The sequence below is a fragment of the Lonchura striata genome, chromosome 28 (genome assembly GCF_046129695.1).
Source record: "Lonchura striata isolate bLonStr1 chromosome 28, bLonStr1.mat, whole genome shotgun sequence".
NCBI classification, from domain to species: Eukaryota; Metazoa; Chordata; class Aves; order Passeriformes; family Estrildidae; genus Lonchura; species Lonchura striata.
Genome location: NC_134630.1, coordinates 5916687 through 5938478, shown reverse-complemented (window position 1 = coordinate 5938478; position 21792 = coordinate 5916687). Strand labels below are relative to the sequence as shown.

Sequence of the window (21792 nt, the reverse complement as noted above, 5' to 3'; positions counted from 1 at the left end):
AGTTTTGGGGCTGGGGTGGGGGTCTTGGTGGGAGTGCAGCCCCACAGGGAGGGAAGTTTTGGGGCTGGGGTGGGGGTCTTGGTGGGATGTGCAGAGGCAGAGGGAAGGGAAGTTTTGGGGCTGGGGTGGGGGTCTCGGTGGGATGTGCAGAGGCAGAGGGAAGGGAAGTTTTGGGGCTGGGGTGGGGGTCCCGGTGGATGTACAGCGGCACAGGGAGGGAAGTTTTGGGGCTGGGGTGGGGGTCCCGGTGGATGTGCAGCGGCAGGGGGAGGGAAGTTTTGGGGCTGGGGTGGGGGTCTTGGTGGGAGTGCAGCCCCACAGGGAGGGAAGTTTTGGGGCTGGGGTGGGGGTCTTGGTGGGATGTGCAGAGGCAGAGGGAAGGGAAGTTTTGGGGCTGGGGTGGGGGTCTTGGTGGGATGTGCAGAGGCAGAGGGAAGGGAAGTTTTGGGGCTGGGGTGGGGGTCTCGGTGGGATGTGCAGAGGCAGAGGGAAGGGAAGTTTTGGGGCTGGGGTGGGGGTCTCGGTGGATGTGCAGCCGCACAGGGAGGGAAGTTTTGGGGCTGTGGTGGGGTCCGGGTGGGAGTGCAGCGGCACAGGGAGGGAAGTTTTGGGGCTGGGGTGGGGGTCCCGGTAGATGTGCAGCCCCACAGGGAGGGAAGTTTTGGGGCTGGGGTGGGGGTCTTGGTGGGATGTGCAGAGGCAAAGGGAAGGGAAGTTTTGGGGCTGGGGTGGGGGTCTCGGTGGGATGTGCAGAGGCAGAGGGAAGGGAAGTTTTGGGGCTGGGGTGGGGGTCTCGGTGGATGTGCAGAGGCAGAGGGAAGGGAAGTTTTGGGGCTGTGGTGGGGTCCGGGTGGGAGTGCAGCGGCACAGGGAGGGAAGTTTTGGGGCTGGGGTGGGGGTCTCGGTGGGATGTGCAGAGGCAGAGGAAAGGAAGTTTTGGGGCTGGGGTGGGGTCCGGGTGGGAGTGCAGCCGCAGAGGGACGGGGATGTCCCGGAGCTGTGGTGGGGGTCTCGGTGGATGTGCAGCCGCAGAGGGATGGGGATGTCCCGGAGCTGTGGTGGGGGTCCGGGTGGGATGTGCAGCCTCAGGGGGAGCGGGATGAGCCGGGCCGCCTTCCCCGAGGACGGGGAGGCTCGGCGGGCAGGAGAGCAGCGGCTGCAAGCCCCGTTTCATTTCCCTGCAAGGAGAGGAGGGACGGGGGGAGCGGCTGCTCGGAGCTGGCCCACATCCCGCTGCCTCGCTGCCTTTCTTTTTTTATTCCCGGTTTTCATGCGCAGCCAGCTCCCATCCCCGCGATCCGCAGTGGCTGCTCCATCCTCCGGGCAGGGATTTGTGGCGATGGATTTGGGGGGGTTCCCCCCGTGTGACCCCAGCACAGCATCCCCCGGCCGCTGCTCCAGGGCTGGGCTGAGGAGCAGAGCTCTGCAAGACGTGGGGACATTGCTGAGATCCTTCCCGAGTTGGGAATTTTGGGATCTGCGTGTTGGGCACACCGGAGTGCACCCAGGGGTGCTCCCCACACGGCCACCCCATCCCATCACCCTCCAAAACACCTTCAGCGACAGCCTGAGCGAGGTGACAAACGGCGGGGGTGGCCCAGCGATGGCAGCGTGGGGTGGGACAGCGGTGGGGGCGCAGGACAGGGCAGGAATGGGGACATGGGATGGGGCAGGAATGGGGACACGGGATGGGGCAGGAATGGGGACAGGGGATGGGGCAGGAATAGGGGACACGGGATGGGGACACGGGATGGGGACAGGGAATGGGGCAGGAATGGGGACATGGGATGGGGCAGGAATGGGGATATGGGATGGGGCAGGAATGGGGACACGGGATGGGGCAGGAATGGGGACATGGGATGGGGCAGGAATGGGGACACGGGATGGGGCACTGGATGGGGACAGGGAATGGGGCAGGAATGGGGACACGGGATGGGGCAGGAATAGGGGACATGGGATGGGGCAGGAATAGGGGACATGGGATGGGGCAGGAATGGGGATATGGATGGGGCAGGAATGGGGCAGGAATGGGGACATGGAATGGGGCAGGAATGGGGACATGGGATGGGGCAGGAATGGGGACATGGATGGGGACAGGGGATGGGGCAGCAATGGGGACAGGGGATGAGGCAGAAATGGGGACATGGGATGGGGAAGGAGTGGGGACATGGGATGGGGCAGGAATGGGGACATGGGATAGGGAAATGGTGCTGACACAAGACAGGACAGCAATGGGGACAGCAGGACAGCGGTGAAAATACAGAGCAGGGCAGTAATGGGGACACAGGACCAGGCTCCCGGTGGCCACCGGGACCGGACGAGCCCGGAGGGTGATTTATGCAGGGCAGGTTGGTGCCACAGCTGTTCGGCAGTGCGGCAACAGCTGCTGCGGCTGCTCCGGCACGAGCTGGCACCAGCGGAAATCCTCGGGAATATTGCGAGTGGGGGCGATGCCCCGGGGGTGTCGGGCACTGCCGTGGGGCGGGGGGCATCAGAGCCGGGGAATTGGCGAGGATTTGGGGTTCGCTTCCCAGCCGCTGCGTGAGACCAAGACTCAAGTCAAGGCTGCCGTTAATCCATACTTTAATCCGCTCTAAATCCCACTTTTAATCTGTTTAATGCCACCTTTGGGAATTAGGATCCCGTGCCGCGGCTCCTACCCACGGAGCCGGGAGGAGGAAGAGGAAGGATGCTCCGACACTCCCGATGCTGGGGAGCGCAGAATCTCTGGGATGTCGGGGGGTCCCGACAGCCGCGACCCCCGCGCCTAAACATTCCCGCACACGCTGCTCTCGGCCGGCAGCACGGCAGCCCCCACGCCTTCTCCTCTTCCCACGGGTGTCACATCCCCTCGTGGGGACGCTGTGTGCAGAGGAGGGGGAGCTTTGCAGGACCCCGCGGCGCTGCCCACGCACAGCCCGGTCCAGCAGCGCCCTCCTCAGCTCCGGCTCATCAGCGCCGCCGGCGTCCCACGCGTGATCCTCTCCCCCACCGATGTCCCCGTCACCCACCCGTGTCCCTGTCACACACCCGTGTCCCCGTCACCCACCCGTGTCCCCGTCACCCCCGTGCGGGCTGGGGGAGGCTCTGCCCGCCCCACGCGCGTTACCGGGACCGGCCCACGCGCGCGGGACCCGCGGGGACGCGCCCGCCCCGGCCCCGCCCACGCCCCATCCGCGCGCTCCCATTGGCTGCTTCGTAGCAAGCCCCGCGCCGCCATTGGCTGGCGCCGCCCGCGGGACACGCCCCCCGGCCCCGCCCCCGCCGCTCCCGGCCCCGCGCGGGACTTGGCGGCGACCGCGGGCGGGAGGCCCCGACCCGCCGGGAACCGGCACCGGGAGACGGGAACCGGGCTCCGAGAGACGGAACCGGCACCGGGAACCCCTCACTGAGAGCCGGGAACCGGCACCGCCAGCCGGACATTGAGAAACGGGAACCGACACCGGGAACCGGCACCGGGAACCGGGCACTGAAAGGCGGGAACTGGCACTGGGTATCGGCACCGGGAACCGGACACTGACAGCCGGGAACCGGGAACCAGACACGGGGCACCGGTTACCAGACGCCGAGAATCAGACAGCGGGAACAGCACCGGGCACCGGACACCGGGAACCGGCATCGGGAATCGGGAAACAGATATTGGGAACTGGCACCGGGCACCGGACATCGGACACTGGACACCGGGAACCAGCACCGGGAAACAGGAACCGGACATCGGACACCGGGACCGGCACTGGGCATCGAAGACCGAACGCCGGACGTCGTCACCGGGCACCGGCATCGGGGACCGGGCACGGGTAGCGCCTGCGGGAGCCCGCCGGGCAGGGAGAGGCACCGGGGGAAGCGGGACCCTCCGCCTGGCCCCGCCCCGTCCAGCCCCGTCCCGCCCCGTCCCGTCCCGCCGGGGGCACCGGAGAAGCCCCGGTCCCGGCGCCGCTCTCCCCGAGTCAGGCTGCAGGTAAGGGCCGGTTCCCCCGGTATCTCCCGGTACCTCCCAGTTCCTCCCGGTTCCCCGGTTCCTCCCATCTTCCCCGGTCCGTGTGGGCGGGGGCGCTCGGTACCGGCCTGTTCCGTGCTTGCGCTGCGGGGCGAAACCTCTCGCCCTCCATCCCGGGAATCACCCGTGTGTGTGTCCCCCCTCTCCCCGGTGTCACCGGGCACCGACGGCCGCGCGCAGCCCCCGAGGGGAAAGGAGGGTTTGGGGAGCCGCGGGGCGGGCAGGGCTGGGAGCCGCTCCCGGCAGGATGTGCCTCAGTTTCCCCAGGTGGATAAACCACGGGGAAAAGGCGATTTCCCCTCGCCAGATTCAAGGGAAACGCGACGGGGCTGGGTCCGGTGGGTGTTGGATAACGGGAACCGGGAGGAGGCACCGGAGCCACCCCCGTGGGGCTGGCACGGCCCCACGTGCCAGGGCAGGGCCGGGTACCCCATGGCAGCACTTGGCTTGAGCATCGCCTGTCCCTCCTCCCACCCCTGAGCTCCCGAGGCTGAAATTCCTCCATTCCTGGAAATTCTAATCCCTGTGGAGAGGCCGGATCCCGCCCGGGCCGCGAGCTGGCTGTAAAAGCTCCCAACTCGAAATTTCCCTGGAGCAGGGAAGGATTTGGGCCCTTCTTTCCTTGACCCCAAGCCCAGCACTGAATCCCAATTGTCCCGTGGAGTTTTCCTCCCTCCCAGAGAGCGACTTTGTCCTCCAGATCCCGAGGCAGGAAGCATGTGATGTGCCCTGGCCCCCACCGCGGCCGGACAGACGGACGGACGGATGGTGGTTTGGCCTCAGTTTCCCCCCTCCCAGCCTCTGTTTTCTACTTCCCCATAAGTCTCCAGTCTGCTCCAAACGAAGGAGAAAGGAAGTTGCTGCCAGGGAGAGCAGCTTGATGGCAGCTGGAGAAAGAAAAGGAGGAAATGGAAGGCGAGACAGATGCTCCAAAATAACCCCCCCTTCCTCCTCTCTGTAAAATACCCCCCTTCCTCCTCCTCTTCCTCTGCCTTTTCTCCATAAAATCTCCCTTTCTTCCTCCTCCCCTCCATAAAATAACCCCCCTTCCTCCTCCTCCTCCTCCTCCTCCTCCTCTCCTTAAAATAACCTCAATTCCTCCTCCTCTCCAATTTGGCAGCTGCCTCCCCCGCGGGTCACAGTAATCGCAGGGAGAATTCCTTGATGCCACAACCACCCCCAGGATGAGCCCCTGCCCCGAGCTGGGGGGCGAGCACCCCTCCCTGCGGATCCCAGGATGCCATTCCCACGGGAATCCCACTTTTGGGGGTTCCCCAGCCGTGCCCGGCGTTGGCACCGCCAGAGCCCCCCTCGGATGGGCGCCTCGGCTCCTTGCACGGACACGTCGGTGCTGCCAGGGCGGATCAGCGCTCCCAGGCAAAACCAAAATCCATCTCCCTCGCGTGGCTTCAGCCTCGTGCTGAAGGGAAGGAGATTTTGGGACGGGGGAGCTCAGAGGGAGAGGACGGGGATGGGGACAGTGATGGGGACAGTGATGGGGACAGTGATGGGGACAGTGATGGGGACATGGCACCAGCGGGAGCGAGCGGGGCGAGCTGGAAGCAGCGGTGCCCAGCAGCGTTCCCGGTGCCCTCTCCAGCCACGGATCCGCCCGGCTTTGCCAAGGAAGGAGCTTTTTTTCCTCGGGCGAGGTGTTTATTCAGTGTTTTTTCCTCCTGGCCTCACCCCGCTCGGCACACACGCAGCGTCTCCGGCTGCCCTTTGCACCATGGCAACCTGCGAGCGTCCTTCAGCCTTCCTCCCGCTCCTCTCCCTCGGCTCTCCCGGCGCTGGTAACGGGGGCCTGGGAGCTGCGGGGCTCACGGATGCTGCGGGACAGGCTGGAGATGCTGCTGGGGCTCTCAGGTTACTGCCCGGAGCTGCTGGAATGCAGGAGGGTTTAATTAATTAATAGGGGTTGGAGCACGCTGCTGGGGGATGGAGAGCAGAGCAGTGGGATCCCATCCGCCCTCTTGGCATTCAGCCACGGGGCTGGGGGGACTGGGAATGCTGGGGGGCAGAGCAGGGGTGTTTCCCAAAGCAGGGGAAGGAGAAGCCTGTGGGATGGAGGGAAATCCAGGGAGATGGCCACTATTCAATGTTTATCCTGTTGGGAAACGATGTTTCCGTGTTGGAGGAAACTTGTAGCAAGACCAAGTTACTAAGGCCGGGGTGGGAAGGTGGAGGAGGGAGAGGAGGAGGAAGAGGAGGCAGAGGCGCCTCTGCTCTGAGCTGGAGCTTTGTGGAGCCTCCCCCTCTGTGCTGCTCCATGAATTAATTAAAGTGCTTTTCCTTCCCTGCATGAAATATTCACCTGCTGCCAAGGGAACTGGGGAGGCTCAGGGGATCAAGTCCATGGAGCTGCTGGTGGGAGCCAGGTGGAAGGGACAGGCAGGGACAGGGATCTTTGGAGCAGGTAAAAAATGATAATTGGGGTGGTATCACTGCTGGGTTGGACAGCGTTCACTCGGCTTTGCTGTGGTGCCACCGGTGCCAGGTGACCAGAGGTGACAGGGTCTTGTCCTCCCCCCTCGCACAGGAGCTTTCTGATGATGATTGATAATTGATGCTTGTGCCTTCAGTGCTGTGGGAGAGGTTTTTTTTTTGGGAAATCGGGTCACAGCCAAGTGTTGGGTGAGGTGCAAGCCTTGTGGGGTGAGCACCAAACCAAACCAGAGATGTCTGTCCCCAGGGGACCACATCCATCCTGTGACAGGGCCACCCTCCCCTCTGCGTCCTCACCCAGGACACCTCAACCCTCACACCACCGCTCAGGGCTGCAAGGCTCCCCCAAAAACCTCCAAAATGGGTGGAAACCCTCCGAGAAAGGGCTGTACCTGTCCCCAAAGCCACCGTTGGGACCACAGCCCTGCCACACTCTTCCGGAGCAGGGAGGAACTCGGTGACAGCAGCACTGGGCTGCTCCATTTTTGAAGAAGAAGAAGCTGGTTTTTTTTAGGGTGTTTTCATGAAAAAGCAGAAGGGGGTGGGGGGGGAGCCCAAGCCCTGAGCAGGGCTGGAAACTTCAGCGACAGGAAGGAAGTGAAGTGGCTTCTTTCAGGCTGCTCGGGGCAAGGCTCGACTCTTCTGTGTGCTGATAGCAGCCCCTCCTGAACAATGGGGTCGTGGGGCCCTTCCCGGCAGGAAAAAGGCTCATTCCAGTGAAATCTCCCGCTGGTGCTGAGTCAGCAGGTCCTGCTGGGCCGAGTGTGCTGTGGAGGGTGCCCGGGGAACCATCCTGGTGCAGCCGGAGCCAGCAGGAGGTGAGCCTGGGTTTCCTTGGGTTTTGCAGGAAGCAGCCTATAAAACCATCTCTGGGCACTGGAGAGGGAGCTGGTTGCGTTTTTGGGATCTCCATACCCGCCTGTATAGCACTTTTGGGGTCCTTAGACACCTCCTCCCCATAATGCTTCGTGCCTCAGTTTCCCTGCTGGAGCGATGCTCCTGGTCCTGGGGCAGGGGAGGGCTGTGAGCAGCCGGCTGTTGTTTGGTGCAGGGAGCAGAGGGTTGATCCATGATTCCAGCTGGCATTTGGGAGCCGTGGGCAGCTGGCAGGACTTGGCACTTCCTATTTTTTGTGTGTTCTGGAGGTGGAGTTTGCCCTCGCTTTATGTCTGTGGTCACCCGAGGGAGAAGCTCGGGTGTGGGAATTCCTATTTATCCAGGCACCATTCCCAGAGCACTCCACGAGCCTGGGGAGGGAAATTCCAGGCTGTCAACACCACAGCAAAGCCCTGCTCCTTCCGGACAGGATGCCTGGCATGGGTGAATTGAGTTCCCTCGCAGCCAGGGCAGAGGAGATGGAGCAGCCTCTGCCCATCCTGCCCATCCCTCCCTCCTGCCCGGGCTCAGGCAGCACCTCCTGGATGCAGCCACTGGAATTCCATCACCCAGCAGCTGCTGTCACCAGCTCTGCGTTGTCATTTTTGTCTTATTAAGTGTGAGAGCCTCAGCTCGAGGCTCAGGCTGACAAAAAATCGATGTTTTCCCACCGTAGGAAATGCTTCCAAACCTCCTTGTTTTTCCTGAGGGCTGTAAATTACCCTGCAGGCGACGTCTCTGTCGCTGCTCCTGGAATTCTCATCCCCACGGAGCTGATGGCTGGGAGATGCTCAGGGAGCCAGGGCTCAGCACCCTCATCCTGGCATGACAGGTTGGGCAGCCTTGGCCACAGCAGGGCATCCCTGAGGAGCTGGGATTTGCTCCTGAGAGCCTGGTGGGTGCTCCAGAGTGGTAGGAGCAGGGCTGGGCATCCCCAGAGGGGTTTAGGGTTTTCAGTTTGGCCAGGGGGAAATGACAGAGCTGCCCGTGGTGGGGACAGACTCGGTTCTGTGACAGAATCCCGGAGTTGTGGAATGGTTTGGGTCGGAAAAAGACCAAAAGCTCATCTCATCCTCCCCCTGCCATGGCAGGGAGACCTTCCACTGCTCCAAGCCCCATCCAAGCTGGCCTGGGACACTTCCAGGGATCCAGGAGCAGCCCCAGCTACTCTGAGCACCCTGTGCCACGGCCTCAGCTCCCTCTCAGGGAAGAATTCCTTCCTAACATCAAACCTAAACCTGCATGAGCAATTTATCCCCATCCATCCTCACACCAGCAGCACCCTTCAGCTGAAATATCTCCTCTCCCCTCCCTGGGGATGTGTTTATTTATAGGCTGATCCCATCCCCTCCTGCTCTGCCAGGCTGTCCGTGCCATGTGCAGGCTCTTGCATAAGCAGCTCCCAGCTCTGCCCATCCATCCCGGGTGATTTCCTGCTGTTCTCCCCTCCCTGTGATTTGTAGCTCTGCAGTTTCCCAGGCCGAGATGCATCTCCAGGGTTTGTTTGAATCGTTCGCAGCAGAGTTTCAAGCCGTGCTCTGCCCGAGGTGACGGATTTGGTCCCGCCGGGATGTGGGAGTTGGGCTGGAGGTGAGGTTCCTGTCTGGGTGAATAATTCACCTTGGTGCAGTGCCGGCTCTGGAGGAGGCTGGAGCAGCAGCAGGACAAGCCCGAGCTTGTGTGGGTGTTCCAGGGCGAGCAGTGCCAGGGAAAAGGGCTCCCATGCCATTCCTGGGTGCTGCAAACCGGCTGTGCCGCTCCGGCCGCGGCCGGCACCGCGGCGCATGTGGCACATGGCATCGGGGGGTGACTCAGCTGCCACCTGGGCTGTCCCCAGTTCACCCTGCAGGAAGTGAGTCAGGTTTTGAGGAAGGAAAAATGTTAAAATGATGGGGCAAGAGTCCTTGCTGCAGCGGGAGGAGGCAGGCGTCGGTCGCAGGAGGGACGCCGGGATGGAGGGTCACGGGCCGTGCTCAGGTAGGGACACCTCGCTCGCTGCAGCCTCTCCACAGAATTTGGGAAAAGGAAGGTGGGAACACCCTCTAACTGATCCCAGCAACAAATCCTGGGGGGTGAGCTCAGCTCTCACCTGCCCTGGCACCCAGGAGCTCCCTCAGTCTCGCTGTTGCACGGAGATGCTCTTTCTCCTGCCAAAAATCTGTGTGGGGAGTTGAGGAATCACAAATCATGGAATGATTTGTGTGGGAAGGGAGCTTAAAGCTCATCCAGCTCCACCCTCTGCTGTGGCCTGGGACACACCAGCAGCCCAGGTGGGATGGGGATGTGTCGCTGTCGAGGCAGGATGGGAATGAAGAGACTTGACTCAGAAGGCTGTGAGAGTAAAACTCTGATTTATTCAAAATACACTTCTCTTTTTGACAGAGCTTCGTAAGCACCAACTCCTGAGAGTAAAACTCTGATTTATTCAAAATACACTGCTCTTTTATACAGAGCTTTGTGAGGACCAACTCCATTGGTCCTGAAGTGAAAACAACTCACAGCATTGGTGCAGAGTGCTTACGCACAGTGATAGAACTTAACTATAAACAATGTGAACAACAAGAGAGATAAAGAATTATTTACATTCTTCTCCAGCTCTTTCCCAGGTTTCTGCCTGGATAGAAACTCTCAGTTTCTTTCTTTGACTGAATCTGAGCCCCACAGGGATGGATGCAGAGCAGGGACTGATCCGTGTGTGCCTCTTTCCCCGCAGAGATGGACACCTTCAGCACCAAGAACTTGGCCCTGCAGGCCCAGAAGAAGCTCCTGAGCAAAATGGCCACCAAGACCATCGCCAACGCCTTCATCGACGACACCAGCAGCGAGATCCTGGACGAGCTGTACCGGGCCACCAAGGAGTACACCCACAACCGCAAAGAGGCCCAGAAGATCATCAAGAACCTCATCAAGATCGTGATGAAGCTGGGGGTTCTCTACCGCAACGGGCAGTTCAGCCCCGAGGAGCTGCTGCTGATGGAGCGGTTCCGTAAGAAGGTGCACACCTTGGCCATGACGGCCGTCAGCTTCCACCAGATAGACTTCACCTTCGACCGCAGGGTGATGGCCAGCGTGCTCACCGAGTGCCGGGACCTGCTGCACCAGGCGGTCAACGGGCACCTGACGGCCAAGTCGCACTCGCGCATCAACCACGTCTTCAACCACTTTGCGGACTACGAGTTCCTGTCGGCCCTGTACGGCCCGGCCGAGCCCTACCGCACCCACCTGCGGAGGATCTGCGAAGGGGTCAACAAGATGCTGGAGGAGGACAACATCTGAGGCTGGGCAGCTGGAGTCTGCCTCCCGCCAGGCCGAAGATGAGGTGTGCGCTGTGGTCTTCAGCGGGCTCGCCGTCCCCTCCTCCTCCTCCTCCTCTGCAGCGTTCTGCTCGTTTCTCCATGAGGTTGGACCTCTTGACTTCGTCTCCCCCTCGCCCAGGGTCTGCAAACCCCTCCCTGTGCTGGGCTGAGCCCTCTCCAGGAGATCCTGGCATTTTGGGTCCCTGCTGTACAGTTTGATTTCCTTTGCCCACCAAGTGCCTTTAGCTGAGTCCAAGGATTTGGACTCTTTGCCTTGAACTCTGTTGTATCCCTCTCTGTGGGGAAAACAAACCAAAGACTCGCGGTGTGAAGCACCTCTGAAGTGTCTCTGAGCAGGTGGGACGTTGTTGGGGTGAACAGTTTGGAGACCCCAAACTGGAGGGTTGTGGAACTCTCTGGTTTCCTTCCAGCAGCTCCACAACGTGGTGGGGAGAAAATCATGCTCCAGACTTGTGCTGCCTCAGGCAGGGAGGTGCTCCTGCCTGGGTTTAGGTGTCCTCAAAGACAAGTCCCTGAGACCAGGAGGATCCTTCCTCACCTGGGGATGAGCTGGGAGGGAGCTGCTCCATCCCTGGATCCCTGGAACCACCCCACACCCAACTGCCCACCAGCCTCCTGTGGTGGTGGTGCCACCTGGCAGCTCCAGCGCTGCCCTTGGTGGTCATCCAAAGCTCCCCTGGGATTTCATCCCTTTTCCATGCCCTTGACTGAGTGATGCTCGTTTTTAGCAAACTCTGTAAACTCTGTAAAAATGAGTTGTTTAAATAAACTCACCTGTGTGGCCTGGGAGCTCTGTGAGGTTGTTCTGGCAGTGGTGACAGTGACACAATCAGCTCTGGGGACAGCTGGCTTTGCCCCCAGGTGCTGGTGGCTCTCTGTGACCTGGGGTTTGTGCCCTCTGTCCCCTGGCATTGCTGCTGGTTGTGCTGGCCCTGCTCAGCAGCTCCTGGGTTTGCATGGACAAAGGGGAATGGCTTCCCACTGCCAGAGGACAGGGCTAGGTGGGATATTGGGAATTCCTCCCTGCGAGGGTGGGGAGGCCCTGGCACAGGCTGCCCCACCCCTGGCAGTGCCCAAAGCCAGGCTGGACAGGGCTTGGAGCAATCTGGGACAGTGGAAGTTGTCCCTGCCCATGGCAGGGGTGGCACTGGATGAGCTTTAAGGCCTCTCCAAACCCCAACCATTCAATGATTTGGTGAGATCCTGCTGCCAGCAGGCACCCACACGTGCTCCTCTGCACCCCCACATCCCCTCAGGGCCCAGGGGGGCCCAAAAGCAGAGCCCTGGCAGCAGGGACCCTGGAGCAGGGAGCAGGGGTGGCTCCTGGAGCAGCAGGGATGCTCAGGTCACTCCCAGCACGCTGAGCTCAGCTCTGAGCACTGGAAATTGCCCTTTTAGCACCCAAGACACCACACCACCTCCACTGGCCTTATCTCCACAACCTTCTGGTGCCTTTTGCTCCCTGGATGTCTCCAGCTGCCGGCTCCTGCTCCTGCTCCCTTCCCACCACTGGCACTGATAACTCTCAGTCTTAGAAGATGAAATAAAAGACACAAAAGGCCCTGCCTCTGTCACCTCACAGGCCTGGCTGCAGCTGTCACTGATAATCGTGGGACACAGCTTGGGGTGGGGGCAGAGCTCGTTCACAAGGGGGTGTGGAGAACACCAGGAGCCCAAGAGGTGCTGGTCCCTCAGGAAGGGGCATTTGAGAACAGCTCCTGTCCCCCCCCGGGCTGCTGTGTCCCTGTCAGGAGTGTGCTGGACAGGAATCAAAGCTGGGAATCCCAGGCAAGTGTGGTGGGATGGGGCCAAGGGATGCCCAGCCAGAAACTCTTTGCTGTTCCCAAGATTTGGGTCTGTGTCAGCTGCAAGATCCCCCCTAAACCCTCTGCAGCCCCCAAATTCCCCTAGGACACCTCAGCTCCTCCTGGCCAAGCAGCAATGAAGGTCCACACAGCTGGAGAGGGGAAGAGGGACAGAACAGAGCAGCTTCAGGCCAGAGCACGATGCTTTATTTCTTTATTTGTGCTGTATTTACACAGGAAAGGAATTGCACATTCCCTGTTATTACTCTGGATAAGAAAAAAAAAATCACTTTTCTGTAGGTATAAAATAGTCCTGTGGTTGTGCTGACATGTGGAAGGGTTGCCTGGGTTGATTCTTGTGTCAGAATAAGCTGCTCTGTGTTCCCCCAGCCCCACACTCACCATGGAATCAGAGCTTTGGCCAATTCCCTCCCTCCCTCCCCCCCAATTAATTATTTCCTCCTGTCACGCTGGTGGAGAGAGAAATCCCATCTTCCCTCCAGAGACGACAGAGTTAACAACTTCCCTTTAGCCAGCCCTGCTTAAGTCCAGCCCCTTATCTCCCTGCGCTGCTCTTCCCAGCCAGGCAGATAAGGAGCCCCTTTCCAGGGAGCTCTGCCCTGCTCAGCCAAGCAGGAAGGGGCACAGGAGGATCAGGAGCCTCCCAGGGCTTTTCCAGCTGCAAAAAGCACGTTGTTACTCTGACACAAGGCACAACAAACCTGTCCCCACACCTCCAAGTCGGTCCCCAGCACATTTCAGTATGGAAAAACAGAAAAGGTTTGGCCAACCAAAAGAAAAACCCTGCAGGTAAGCAGGAAATCTCTTCACTGCCATGCTGCTCTGGCCGTGCCCCCTGCCCGGGGCTGGCCTGGGGTCACAGCTCGTCACGGGGGGTTTTTGCTACAATCATGAGTTTGGACAGCTCGAAACGGAACTTGCCTTCCCTGTGAGACACTGCAGGGAGAGACAAAAGCCCAGGATCAGCAGCTGGAATAGCAGGAACAAAAGAGCCCTGCTGGGCCCTTCCCAGCGTGTTGGGCACTGCTCTTCCCACTCCCACACGTGCCAGGCTGGGGGAGAAATCCCTCATTACACCGGGAGTTTATCGCCCACAAAATCCAGCTGTCAGTGCTGGATTAAAGCACTGGACCCCCAGATCCATGGCTCTGTCACCAGGATTTGAGCTTAAACTGGTGCCAGGCCTGTCTCCCCTCCCAGCCCCTCTCTCCCAGCCCCCTCAGGCACACACCTGATGTTTCAGTCATTTCAAACTCTTCCTGTTTTAAGGGGATGTCGCTCAGGGCACCCGCAGCAGCCTGAGACTGAAAGAGGAAGGAAGGAGGTGTAAGAGGCTGAGGAAATCCAACAGGTCACAGCATTCAAACCAAACAACAGCCCACTGAGAATGAGCAGGGTTGAGATTTGCAGTGGAAGAATGAAGTGCACAAAGGAAATCTGAAGGAAAATCTCTGTTTTCCTGTTCCCTATCAAACCACGGACTCGTATCCTTAGGGTGAATGAAAGCCTCACCCCTGGAAAGTGGGAAATGGAAGAATGAACCAGACAAAAACACCAGCAGAGGTTTAATTTGCTTTGTCACATGCAATCAGCTGAGGCAATCCAAAACTCCCTCAGTGCCCTTTGGAGCCCGCTCCCAGCAAATCCGTGTGGCTGAGAGGGCAGGAACACAAAGGAGCAGGCTGCTCACCTGCAGCCCCTCTCCTGCCTGCCACCAGCCTCTAATTAAGGACCTGATGGAGCTGCACTTCATGGCACAGATGTCTAATAAATGTTTTCCATGTCTAATTCATGTTTTATAGCAGCCTCCCACACTCCTGCTTCCCCGGGATCAGCTGGGACTTACATAAGCCATGGCATACTCTATCTTGGCTCCTTTCACTTCAGCTTTAAACTGGGTAAAGAAGAGATAAGACTTCCCTTGGGGCCTGAAAGAAGAAAGCAGAGCCTTTGTCATCTGGCACAGAGGTGCAGAGGAGGAGGAGCAGAGGAATGAAGAATTCCTGGCTCCCTCCCTCCTCCCCCTCAACAGCCACCTCTGGATTTTTTGCAGCTTTTGTGCAGAGCAGGGGAGAGGGGAAGAGAGAATTTAGAAACCAACAGCTGCATGAAAAGCCCCCGGAACCACAGCATCCCTGGGAGAGGAAAACCCTGACCAGATGCAAATCCAGCAGGGAAGCCGGGTCCTTGTCCCTGCCCCGCAGCCACCCCTGTGGTGGCCGTGCTTGGGACACACCTCCAGATGGAGCAGGAGAAGAGCCCGTTGTCCTCGCTCACTCCCACGGTCATCTGCCACTGCTGCACGGCGAAAATCCAGAGTCAACGCGGGGAAAATCCAGAGCCAACGCGGGGAAAACCCTCCAAGGCCAATCCCTCCCCTCCAGCTGCAGCAGGAGCTCCGAAATAATCCAACCACCACCCCCAGCACTCGCTGCTGGCCCCTCCTGCTCCCTGCAGCCAGGATTGTGCTCTCACACAAACAGCTCCGGGCCCCTTTTCCTTTTGGGATGGGAAAAAGGAGCTGATTGCAGCAGGACACGCCCAGGGCTGGCCCGGCTCACCCGGGACTGGCCTGGCTCACCTCGTTTGTGCCTCCCTGGGCCGAGTAGGTGAAGGTGCAGCCGTAATCCCCCTGCCAGAGAGAGGAACAGGAGCTTTTATCCCACAGAACCCAGGAGTTGCTGAGCTTGGAAAAGCCCAGCACTGCCGAGGCCACGCTGAGCCCTGTCCCCAAGTGCCACAAGGCTTTAAATCCTCCCAGGGATGGGGACTCCACCAGTGCCACAGTGCCAGTGCCTGGCCTCCCTTTCCATCAAGAATATTTCCCAATATCCAGCCTAAACCTGCTCTGGCACCACCTGAGGCCATTTCCTCTGGGGTGGACTCGTGTTCTGGGGTGCCCAGGGACCCCCAGCCCCTTCTGCACTGGGGCCCTTCCCTTGCTGAGTCCCCTCCCATGAGGACCCTTCTTTCTTTGAGACCCCCTTCCCCTCTCGCTGCCCTCGGGGTACCCCCCCTTCCCCTGGGGGGCTGTTACCCACAGCAGGTCCCCATCCCTGGGGGTCTCCTCGCTCCAGAAACTGCCTCACCTTGGGGAACCCCTTCTGCTGGAGAACCCCCCCTGGGGACTCCTTCCCCTCGAGGACCCCCTTCTCTGTGGAGGCTCCTTCCCTCCTGGAGCACCCCCGTTCTCCCTGGGGTCCCCCTGCCCTTGTAACCCCCTGTGGGGACCCCTCTCCCTTGCAGACCCCCGTTCTCCCTAGAGCCCCCCGATCCTTGTAGCTCCCTTTGGGGTCCCCCTTTCCCTTGCAGCCCCCACACTCCCTGAAGCCCCCCTGCCCTTGTAGCCCCCTTTGGGACCCCCTATCCTTTGCAACCCCCACTCTCCTTGGGGTCCCCCTTGCCTTTAGAGCCTCCCTTTGGGGACCCCCTGTCCCTTGCAGACCCCCACACTCCCTGGGGCCCCCCTGCCTTTAAAGCCTCCCTTTAGGGACCCCCTTTCCCCTGCAGACTCCCGTTCTCCCTGGAGCCAGCCCCCCTGCCCTTGTAGCCCCCCTTTAGGGATCCCACTTCCCTTGCAGACCCCCACACTCCCTGGGGTCCCCCTATTCTTGCAGCCCCCTTTGGCGACCTCATTTCCCTTGCAGGCCCCAGCTCCCCTTGTAGCCCCCCTTTGAGGACCCCCTTTCCCCTGCTGACCCCCGCTCTCCGAGGGGTCCCCCTGCCCTTGTAGCCCCCTTTGGGACCCCCTTTCCCCTGCAGACCCCCGTTTTCTCCCTAGAGCCCCCAGATCCTTGCAGCCCCTTTGGGGACCCCTTTCTCCCTGGGGACCCCCCCACCCGCTCGCCCCGCCCTCTCTCGCCTCCAGCCAATCCCCACAGCAGGTGACATGAGTGACGTGTCGCGCAGCCAATCAGCGAGGGGCGCGTACTCTCTCCGCTCCCCCTCCCTCCCTCCGGGCCGCTCACCAGGCTCCGGGAGAAGGAGTGAACCTCCCCGCCGGGCCGCACGTCGAACTCGGCCGTGCTCGGGGCCGCTCCCGGGGCCGCGCCCGGTTCCGCGGCCGCGCGGGCCGCCAGGCACAGCAGAGCCGCGGGCAGCAGCGCGGCCCACGCGCGGCAGCCGCTGCTCCTGCTGGGCGCCGCCATCTTGGAGAGGAAGAGCGGGCTATGGCGGCCGGCAGGGGCCAGCGCGACGGCACGGCGGCCATGTTGGGTGTGGGCAGGAGTCCGGGCGCGCCGGAGCGGCGGCGACCGCGCAGGGACAGGAGGACGTGGGGACAGCAGGACAGAGGGACAGGAGGCCCTGTGGTCAGGGCACTAAGGCACCACGAGGATAAGGTGCCATGGGGACAAAGGACAGCAGGATGGCCGGGCTGGGAGGGACAGCCTGGAGAGTGCTGAGCATGGTGAGAGGGAGCATCCAGGTTGGATGGGGCTTGGAGCAACCTGGAAGGTGTCCGGGGAGAAGATGGGCTTCGAATTCCATCCAACCCAAGCCATCCGTGGTGCCAAGATTAACCAAGACTTTTAATTGCTTCTTGCTGCAGAGGAACAAAAGCTCTTTTTCAGAAGGAAACAGCTGTGGGTTCTCCGGCCGGGTGGGAAGGAGGCAGAGCTGTCCTGGCTCAGGCTACTGGGTAGCTGACATCACTGGCCACCCCGCACTGGTTGTTGGCGTTTTTCAGCAGGAACATGTAGCCCTTCTCGCCCCAACCCTCCGACCAGCTGCGGGCAGAGACAGAAGCAGCACATCCATCAGCACACCCACGAGAATGGCGACCCAACAGGTTTGGGGGCACCCCAAGCCCTCACCTGTTCTTTATGATCCAGTAGCTCACGTTGTAGTTGCCGAAGTGGGCAGTGTTGTAGCCCACGACCAGCATGGCGTGGTTCGGCTGCTGCTGGCCATATGGGCAACTGAAGATGCCTGGGGGGGAGCAGGGCTGGGGTGAGCTGGTCCCATTTCCAGGTGGTGGGACCACTTCCCTGGGGCTAGGGGCTGCAGAGAGTGGCCCTGCCTCAGTTTACCTTTGAAGAAGAGACAGTACCTGAGCCATAGAACTGGAAAGTGTAGCTGCTGGCATCCACTGCCATCGACACTGGCCCCACGGCTGCCACCGCCTGTGCCAGGGCCGCCTCATCGCCCCGGGGCAGCGTCCTGAAGCTGGAGCAGTTGGCAGCTTTGTTGGAGGGATTGTATCTGCAGCGGGAGTTGTCCTGAGAGAGGGACAGTGTCACCGGGGCTGTGCCACCAGCCACATCCCGGGGTCACCTGTGGGTCTCAGATTCAGTCAAAGAAAGAAACTGAGAGTTTCTAGCCAGGCAAAAGCTTGGGAAAGAGCTGGGGAAGAATGTAAATAATTCTTTATCTCTCTTGTTGTTCACATTGTTTATAGTTAAGTTCTATCACTGTGTGTCAAGCACTCTGCACCAATGCAGTGAGTTGTTTTCACTTCAGGACCAATGGAGTTGATCCTTGCGAAGCTCTGTATAAAAGAGCAGTGCATTTTGAATAAATCAGAGTTTTACTCTCAGCAGCCTTCTGATCAGAGCCTCTTCATTCCCATCCTGCCTCGACAGCGACAGTCACCCGCTGTCCCTTACCGTGCCCGCCGGGGCTGTGCCACCAGCCACATCCCGGGGTCACCCGCTGTCCCTTACCGTGCCCGTGTAGGGGTAGGCGCGCTCGGAGCTGAGGCCGCCGTTGTCACGCACGTACTGGAAGGCCCGTTGCATGTGGCCCCCCCTGCAGCCCTTGTTGCCCAACTTCTTGGTGCAGTCGATGAGGTTCTGCTCGCTCAGCGCCACCAACTTCCCCGTCTGCCTGAACATGAGCCCCTCCAGGGCCCCCGTGGCACTGAACGCCCAGCAGGACCCGCAGTCCCCCTGGGGGAGGTGGGGACAGCAGGGGTCACCACTTGGCATCGCCCCCAAGCCCCCCAGAGGGATGCTCTGAGCCCCCGGTGCTGCTCTCAGGGGTGAGGACTGTAGAGCAGCACAGAGCTGCTGCTCCGTTCTGCTGCCCACATCCCACAGCCCTGGCTGGGCTCCCAGCCCGTGCCCACCTGGGATTTTACAGGTGTCACATAGCCCTTGGCCCTCCAGTCCACCTTCATGGGGGGTTTCAGGGCTGCCGAAGTTTGGAATTCTGCCGGCTCCTCCCTCGGCACCGGGGTGTAGCCGTTCATGAGTTCATTGAACTCCTGGTTCGTCTGCAGGTCACCGAGGGAAATGCGTGATGCCAAGGGTGCCCCCACCCTCCCCCGGGAGCCAGCTGGGAGTTGGCACTCCCTGGCTCAAACCCTGCGAACCATCCCCTCCCTGAGCCCCTGGATCAAGGGCTGGGTGCTCTGAGGGGTGCCCAGGGGAGGTGGCAGCAGGTACCAGGTCCCCGAAGTGGTTCATGGCCAGGCGGTAGCTGTGCTTCCCCTGCGACTCCTCCCGGTTGTGCTGCTGGATGCGGCGCAGGTTCTGCTCCCAGATCTCCCTGCGGAGCGCCTCAGCCTCCTGCCACAGGATCAGAGGATCAGGAACGACCTCTGGATCAAGGGGGCACAGGGTGGGGTGGGTGCAGGTGGGCAAGAACCCCTGGGCAGGAGCAGGAGGGTTCTGGGGAGCAGGACCTACCCCTGGATGTTCCTTGGCATAGAGATCAAGGATCAAGGGGGCACAAGGTGGGGCGGGTGCATGGGGACAAGAACCCCTGGGCAGGACCAGGAGGTTTTGGGGAGCAGAACCTACCCCCAGATATTCCTTGGCATAGAGATCAAGGGGGCACAGGGTGGGGTGGGTGCATGGGGACAAGACCCCCCTGGGCAGGAGCAGGAGGGTTGTGGGGAGCAGAACCTACCCCTGGATATTCCTTGGCATAGAGACTCTTCCACCCTTCCCAGGCCTCCTCCAGGGCAGGATCCGCTGCTGTGGCACAGCCCAGCAGGGCCAGCAGCAGCCCCAGGCTCAGAGCCATGGCACAGGGCTGGGGATGGCAAGAATGGGTCAGGGGGCCCTGGGCTGAGCACCCCAGCTGCAGCCAGGGGCTGGGAGCAGGAAAATCTTGGGGAGGCACAGAAATCTGTGCCAGCTCCGAGAGGGAGAACCAGGGGCAGGAGGTTTCTCTGCCGAGGCCGTGCCCGAAGCCATCCCTGTGTCCCAGCACGGAGCTGGGATGTTTGTGATTTCACCAAAATCCCTCCGAGAGGATTCTCCAAGATCAATTTACACCCTTTCGTTTGGCCAGCACAGACACACCCAGAGCTTTCCTTGGACACCCCACTCCTCCTTTGGGGGATCCTGGGATTTCTGAGCTGCTCCAGTTGTTCTGGGGGTGCAGACAGCATGGCCCAGGACAGAGATCAAATGCCTGAGACCCTCAAGCAGCCAGAGTTTCCACTGACGTGGTTTTCCCAGATCCAGAGCTGTCATTGCACCTTTATCCCACCCACTTTGGGAATGAAGATGCCAGGAAGTTTTCCATTCGAGCATCTTTCAGGGCAAGGAGTGACTTTTCGGAGCTAATTTTGTAGCTTGAGGAGTGATTTTGTTTTAAAAATAAGTCCCCAAGAACATCTGTTCTCCCTCCACACCATTCACCTAAAAATAAAGCCCCACAGGGTGGGTTTTGGGAAAGAAATGCCTCCCAAGCCACTCCCAAGTCCCAAATTCTTGAGGAAGAGTGGTTTTTGCCTGGTTTCCCCAGCACCTGCCGGCTCCTCTGTCATTCCCACTCAAGAAATTAACTCAGCTTCATCCTCCAGCTGCAAATCCTCCACCCAGAGCCACCCTGCTCCATCACCCTGTGGGTCCACCCACATCATTTGTGTTTCAATCCCCACAGAGCCTGTTCCATATGGAACAGCTCTGGCTCCCCGGGAGGAGATTTCCCAGCTAATTCCTCTCGGGATTCTCAATCCCCAAAAGAAGACGACCAACCCTTTTCTAGGGTGCCAAAAAAATCCTGCAGCAAGCTGGGCGATCAGAGGAGCCAACAGATCTGCAAACTCTTCTAGACAAGAGAGTCTTAAGACATTTTAAGAAACACTCAGCTTTTTGGGGAAGAGGAAAAAACAGTTTAAATTAAGCCTAAAAATTAAATTAGGGAAGCAGAGAAACAAACTCTGCAAAAATAAAAGCTTCTTACCATCCAGCAGCACCCACCCAGCTGTGAGGAACAGAAGGTGCAGCTTTCTGGCTGCAGGATGCTCTTATAGACACATCTCAGAGGTGCAACTTCCTCCAGCCCAGCCCCTCCTTTCACCCCTCTGACCTCAAAACTCCCACCTGAGGTGCTTTGTAGCAGCTAAACCACAACTGCAATATTGGGACAATTATTTGGGCACAAGGACAAGAAGAGGGGGGGGGGGAATCTGCTCCCAGCCATCCCCAGGAAACCAAATGCTCCATCTGGAAGAAGCTGTGCATTTAGAACAAGCCTCCAGCAGCACCCTCAGGGCATTAACAGCTGGGTTAATTAACACCAGCTCCCACGGAGGAAGGCGAAGCAAGGCCAGGTTTGGGAGCTTTGAGCTGGGAGGGCGAGCAGAGGCAGGCCCAGCTCTGCACAAGCAGCTCTGTGTGTCCCAGAGTGGGGGCAGAGCAGCTGCACCCCCAGTGCCAGGGGAGGGAGGGAGGTGCCCACCCCAGGCTGCTGCTGACTCGCTCAAGGTCACAGAGCCAAGCACACGGCCCAGGATTCCCAACCCTCAACTGCTTGGATCGTGCTTCCCCCCCGAGGAACATCAGGGATTTAATATTCTCTCCACTGCTCAGCACAGAAAGAACAGAGCACTTGGCTTTCAGCAGAGCTGCTCTGGCTCTGGCAGCAGCTGCTGTTTCCTCCTGCCCCCCAAAGCAGCCACCACGTCTCTTTCCAATATTTTAATGAGTCGCTACATCTTACACTCATAATTATAAAAGAATAAGAATCCATAAAAATATTTTCTTTTCATAATACGCACTTAAAATACTCCAGGGCAAGTCAACGTGGTTCATTTGGGTGGGTTTTGTTTGTGTTTTCGTTTTGCCCCTGGCAGAACCCTTGGCTTGAGGGGGGGATGTGCTCCCCTGAGGTGTGATTGCTCAATCCCCCTCCCCAGAACTGCAGTTCCTGTTGCCCAGGTCAATAAAAACCAGGAGAGAGCATTGCTGAGTAGACGGGCAAGGGGACCAGTCACTGACCCGCAGAGAACTGAAGCACAGCCAATTTCAGTGCACATTGGAAAGCTCAGGGAAGGACGAGGGGGGGTCGGGAGGCGGCACAGAGAATGGAGGGAAGGGAGGGTTTGCATAAATATCATCCATCTTGTGTTGCAAAAACCCAAATGCTGCTGTGA

General features: G+C 59.9%; 3 protein-coding genes across 6 annotated transcripts; 1 reads left to right on the top strand and 2 right to left on the bottom strand.

Annotated features, from left to right (window-relative positions):
- The first annotated feature begins 3282 nt into the window (after nt 1-3282).
- TNFAIP8L1 (TNF alpha induced protein 8 like 1) lies at nt 3283-11424 on the top strand. Of its 4 annotated transcripts, none has more exons than XR_013341222.1 (2): nt 3283-3958; nt 4698-4922. XR_013341222.1 is itself a non-coding variant. In XM_021544063.3 (2 exons), the coding sequence occupies exon 2, from the start codon at nt 10034-10036 to the stop codon at nt 10592-10594; it is 561 nt and encodes a 186-aa protein (XP_021399738.1). In that variant the 5' UTR covers nt 3283-3958; nt 10032-10033; the 3' UTR covers nt 10595-11424. The 4 variants fall into 4 exon arrangements, 3 of the variants coding, with proteins under 3 accessions (XP_021399738.1, XP_021399741.1, XP_021399740.1); XM_021544063.3 differs by lacking the exon at nt 4698-4922 and adding an exon at nt 10032-11424; XM_021544066.3 differs by lacking the exons at nt 3283-3958; nt 4698-4922 and adding exons at nt 4033-4125; nt 10032-11424.
- A 1213-nt stretch (nt 11425-12637) lies between these two features.
- Nucleotides 12638-16615, bottom strand: MYDGF (myeloid derived growth factor). The gene is made up of 6 exons (XM_021544067.2): nt 16430-16615; nt 15043-15093; nt 14698-14759; nt 14308-14389; nt 13693-13765; nt 12638-13397 (listed from the first exon to the last, which is right to left on the bottom strand). The coding sequence occupies exons 1-6, from the start codon at nt 16607-16609 to the stop codon at nt 13318-13320; spliced, it is 528 nt and encodes a 175-aa protein (XP_021399742.2). The 5' UTR covers nt 16610-16615; the 3' UTR covers nt 12638-13317.
- Nucleotides 16616-17088: 473 nt separating this feature from the next.
- Nucleotides 17089-19435, bottom strand: LOC110477893 (procathepsin L). The gene is made up of 7 exons (XM_021544070.3): nt 19314-19435; nt 18848-18970; nt 18529-18675; nt 18125-18349; nt 17512-17680; nt 17276-17390; nt 17089-17188 (listed from the first exon to the last, which is right to left on the bottom strand). Exons 1-7 carry the CDS (start codon nt 19428-19430, stop codon nt 17089-17091), a joined length of 996 nt encoding a protein of 331 aa, XP_021399745.1. The 5' UTR covers nt 19431-19435.
- Nucleotides 19436-21792: the final 2357 nt, after the last annotated feature.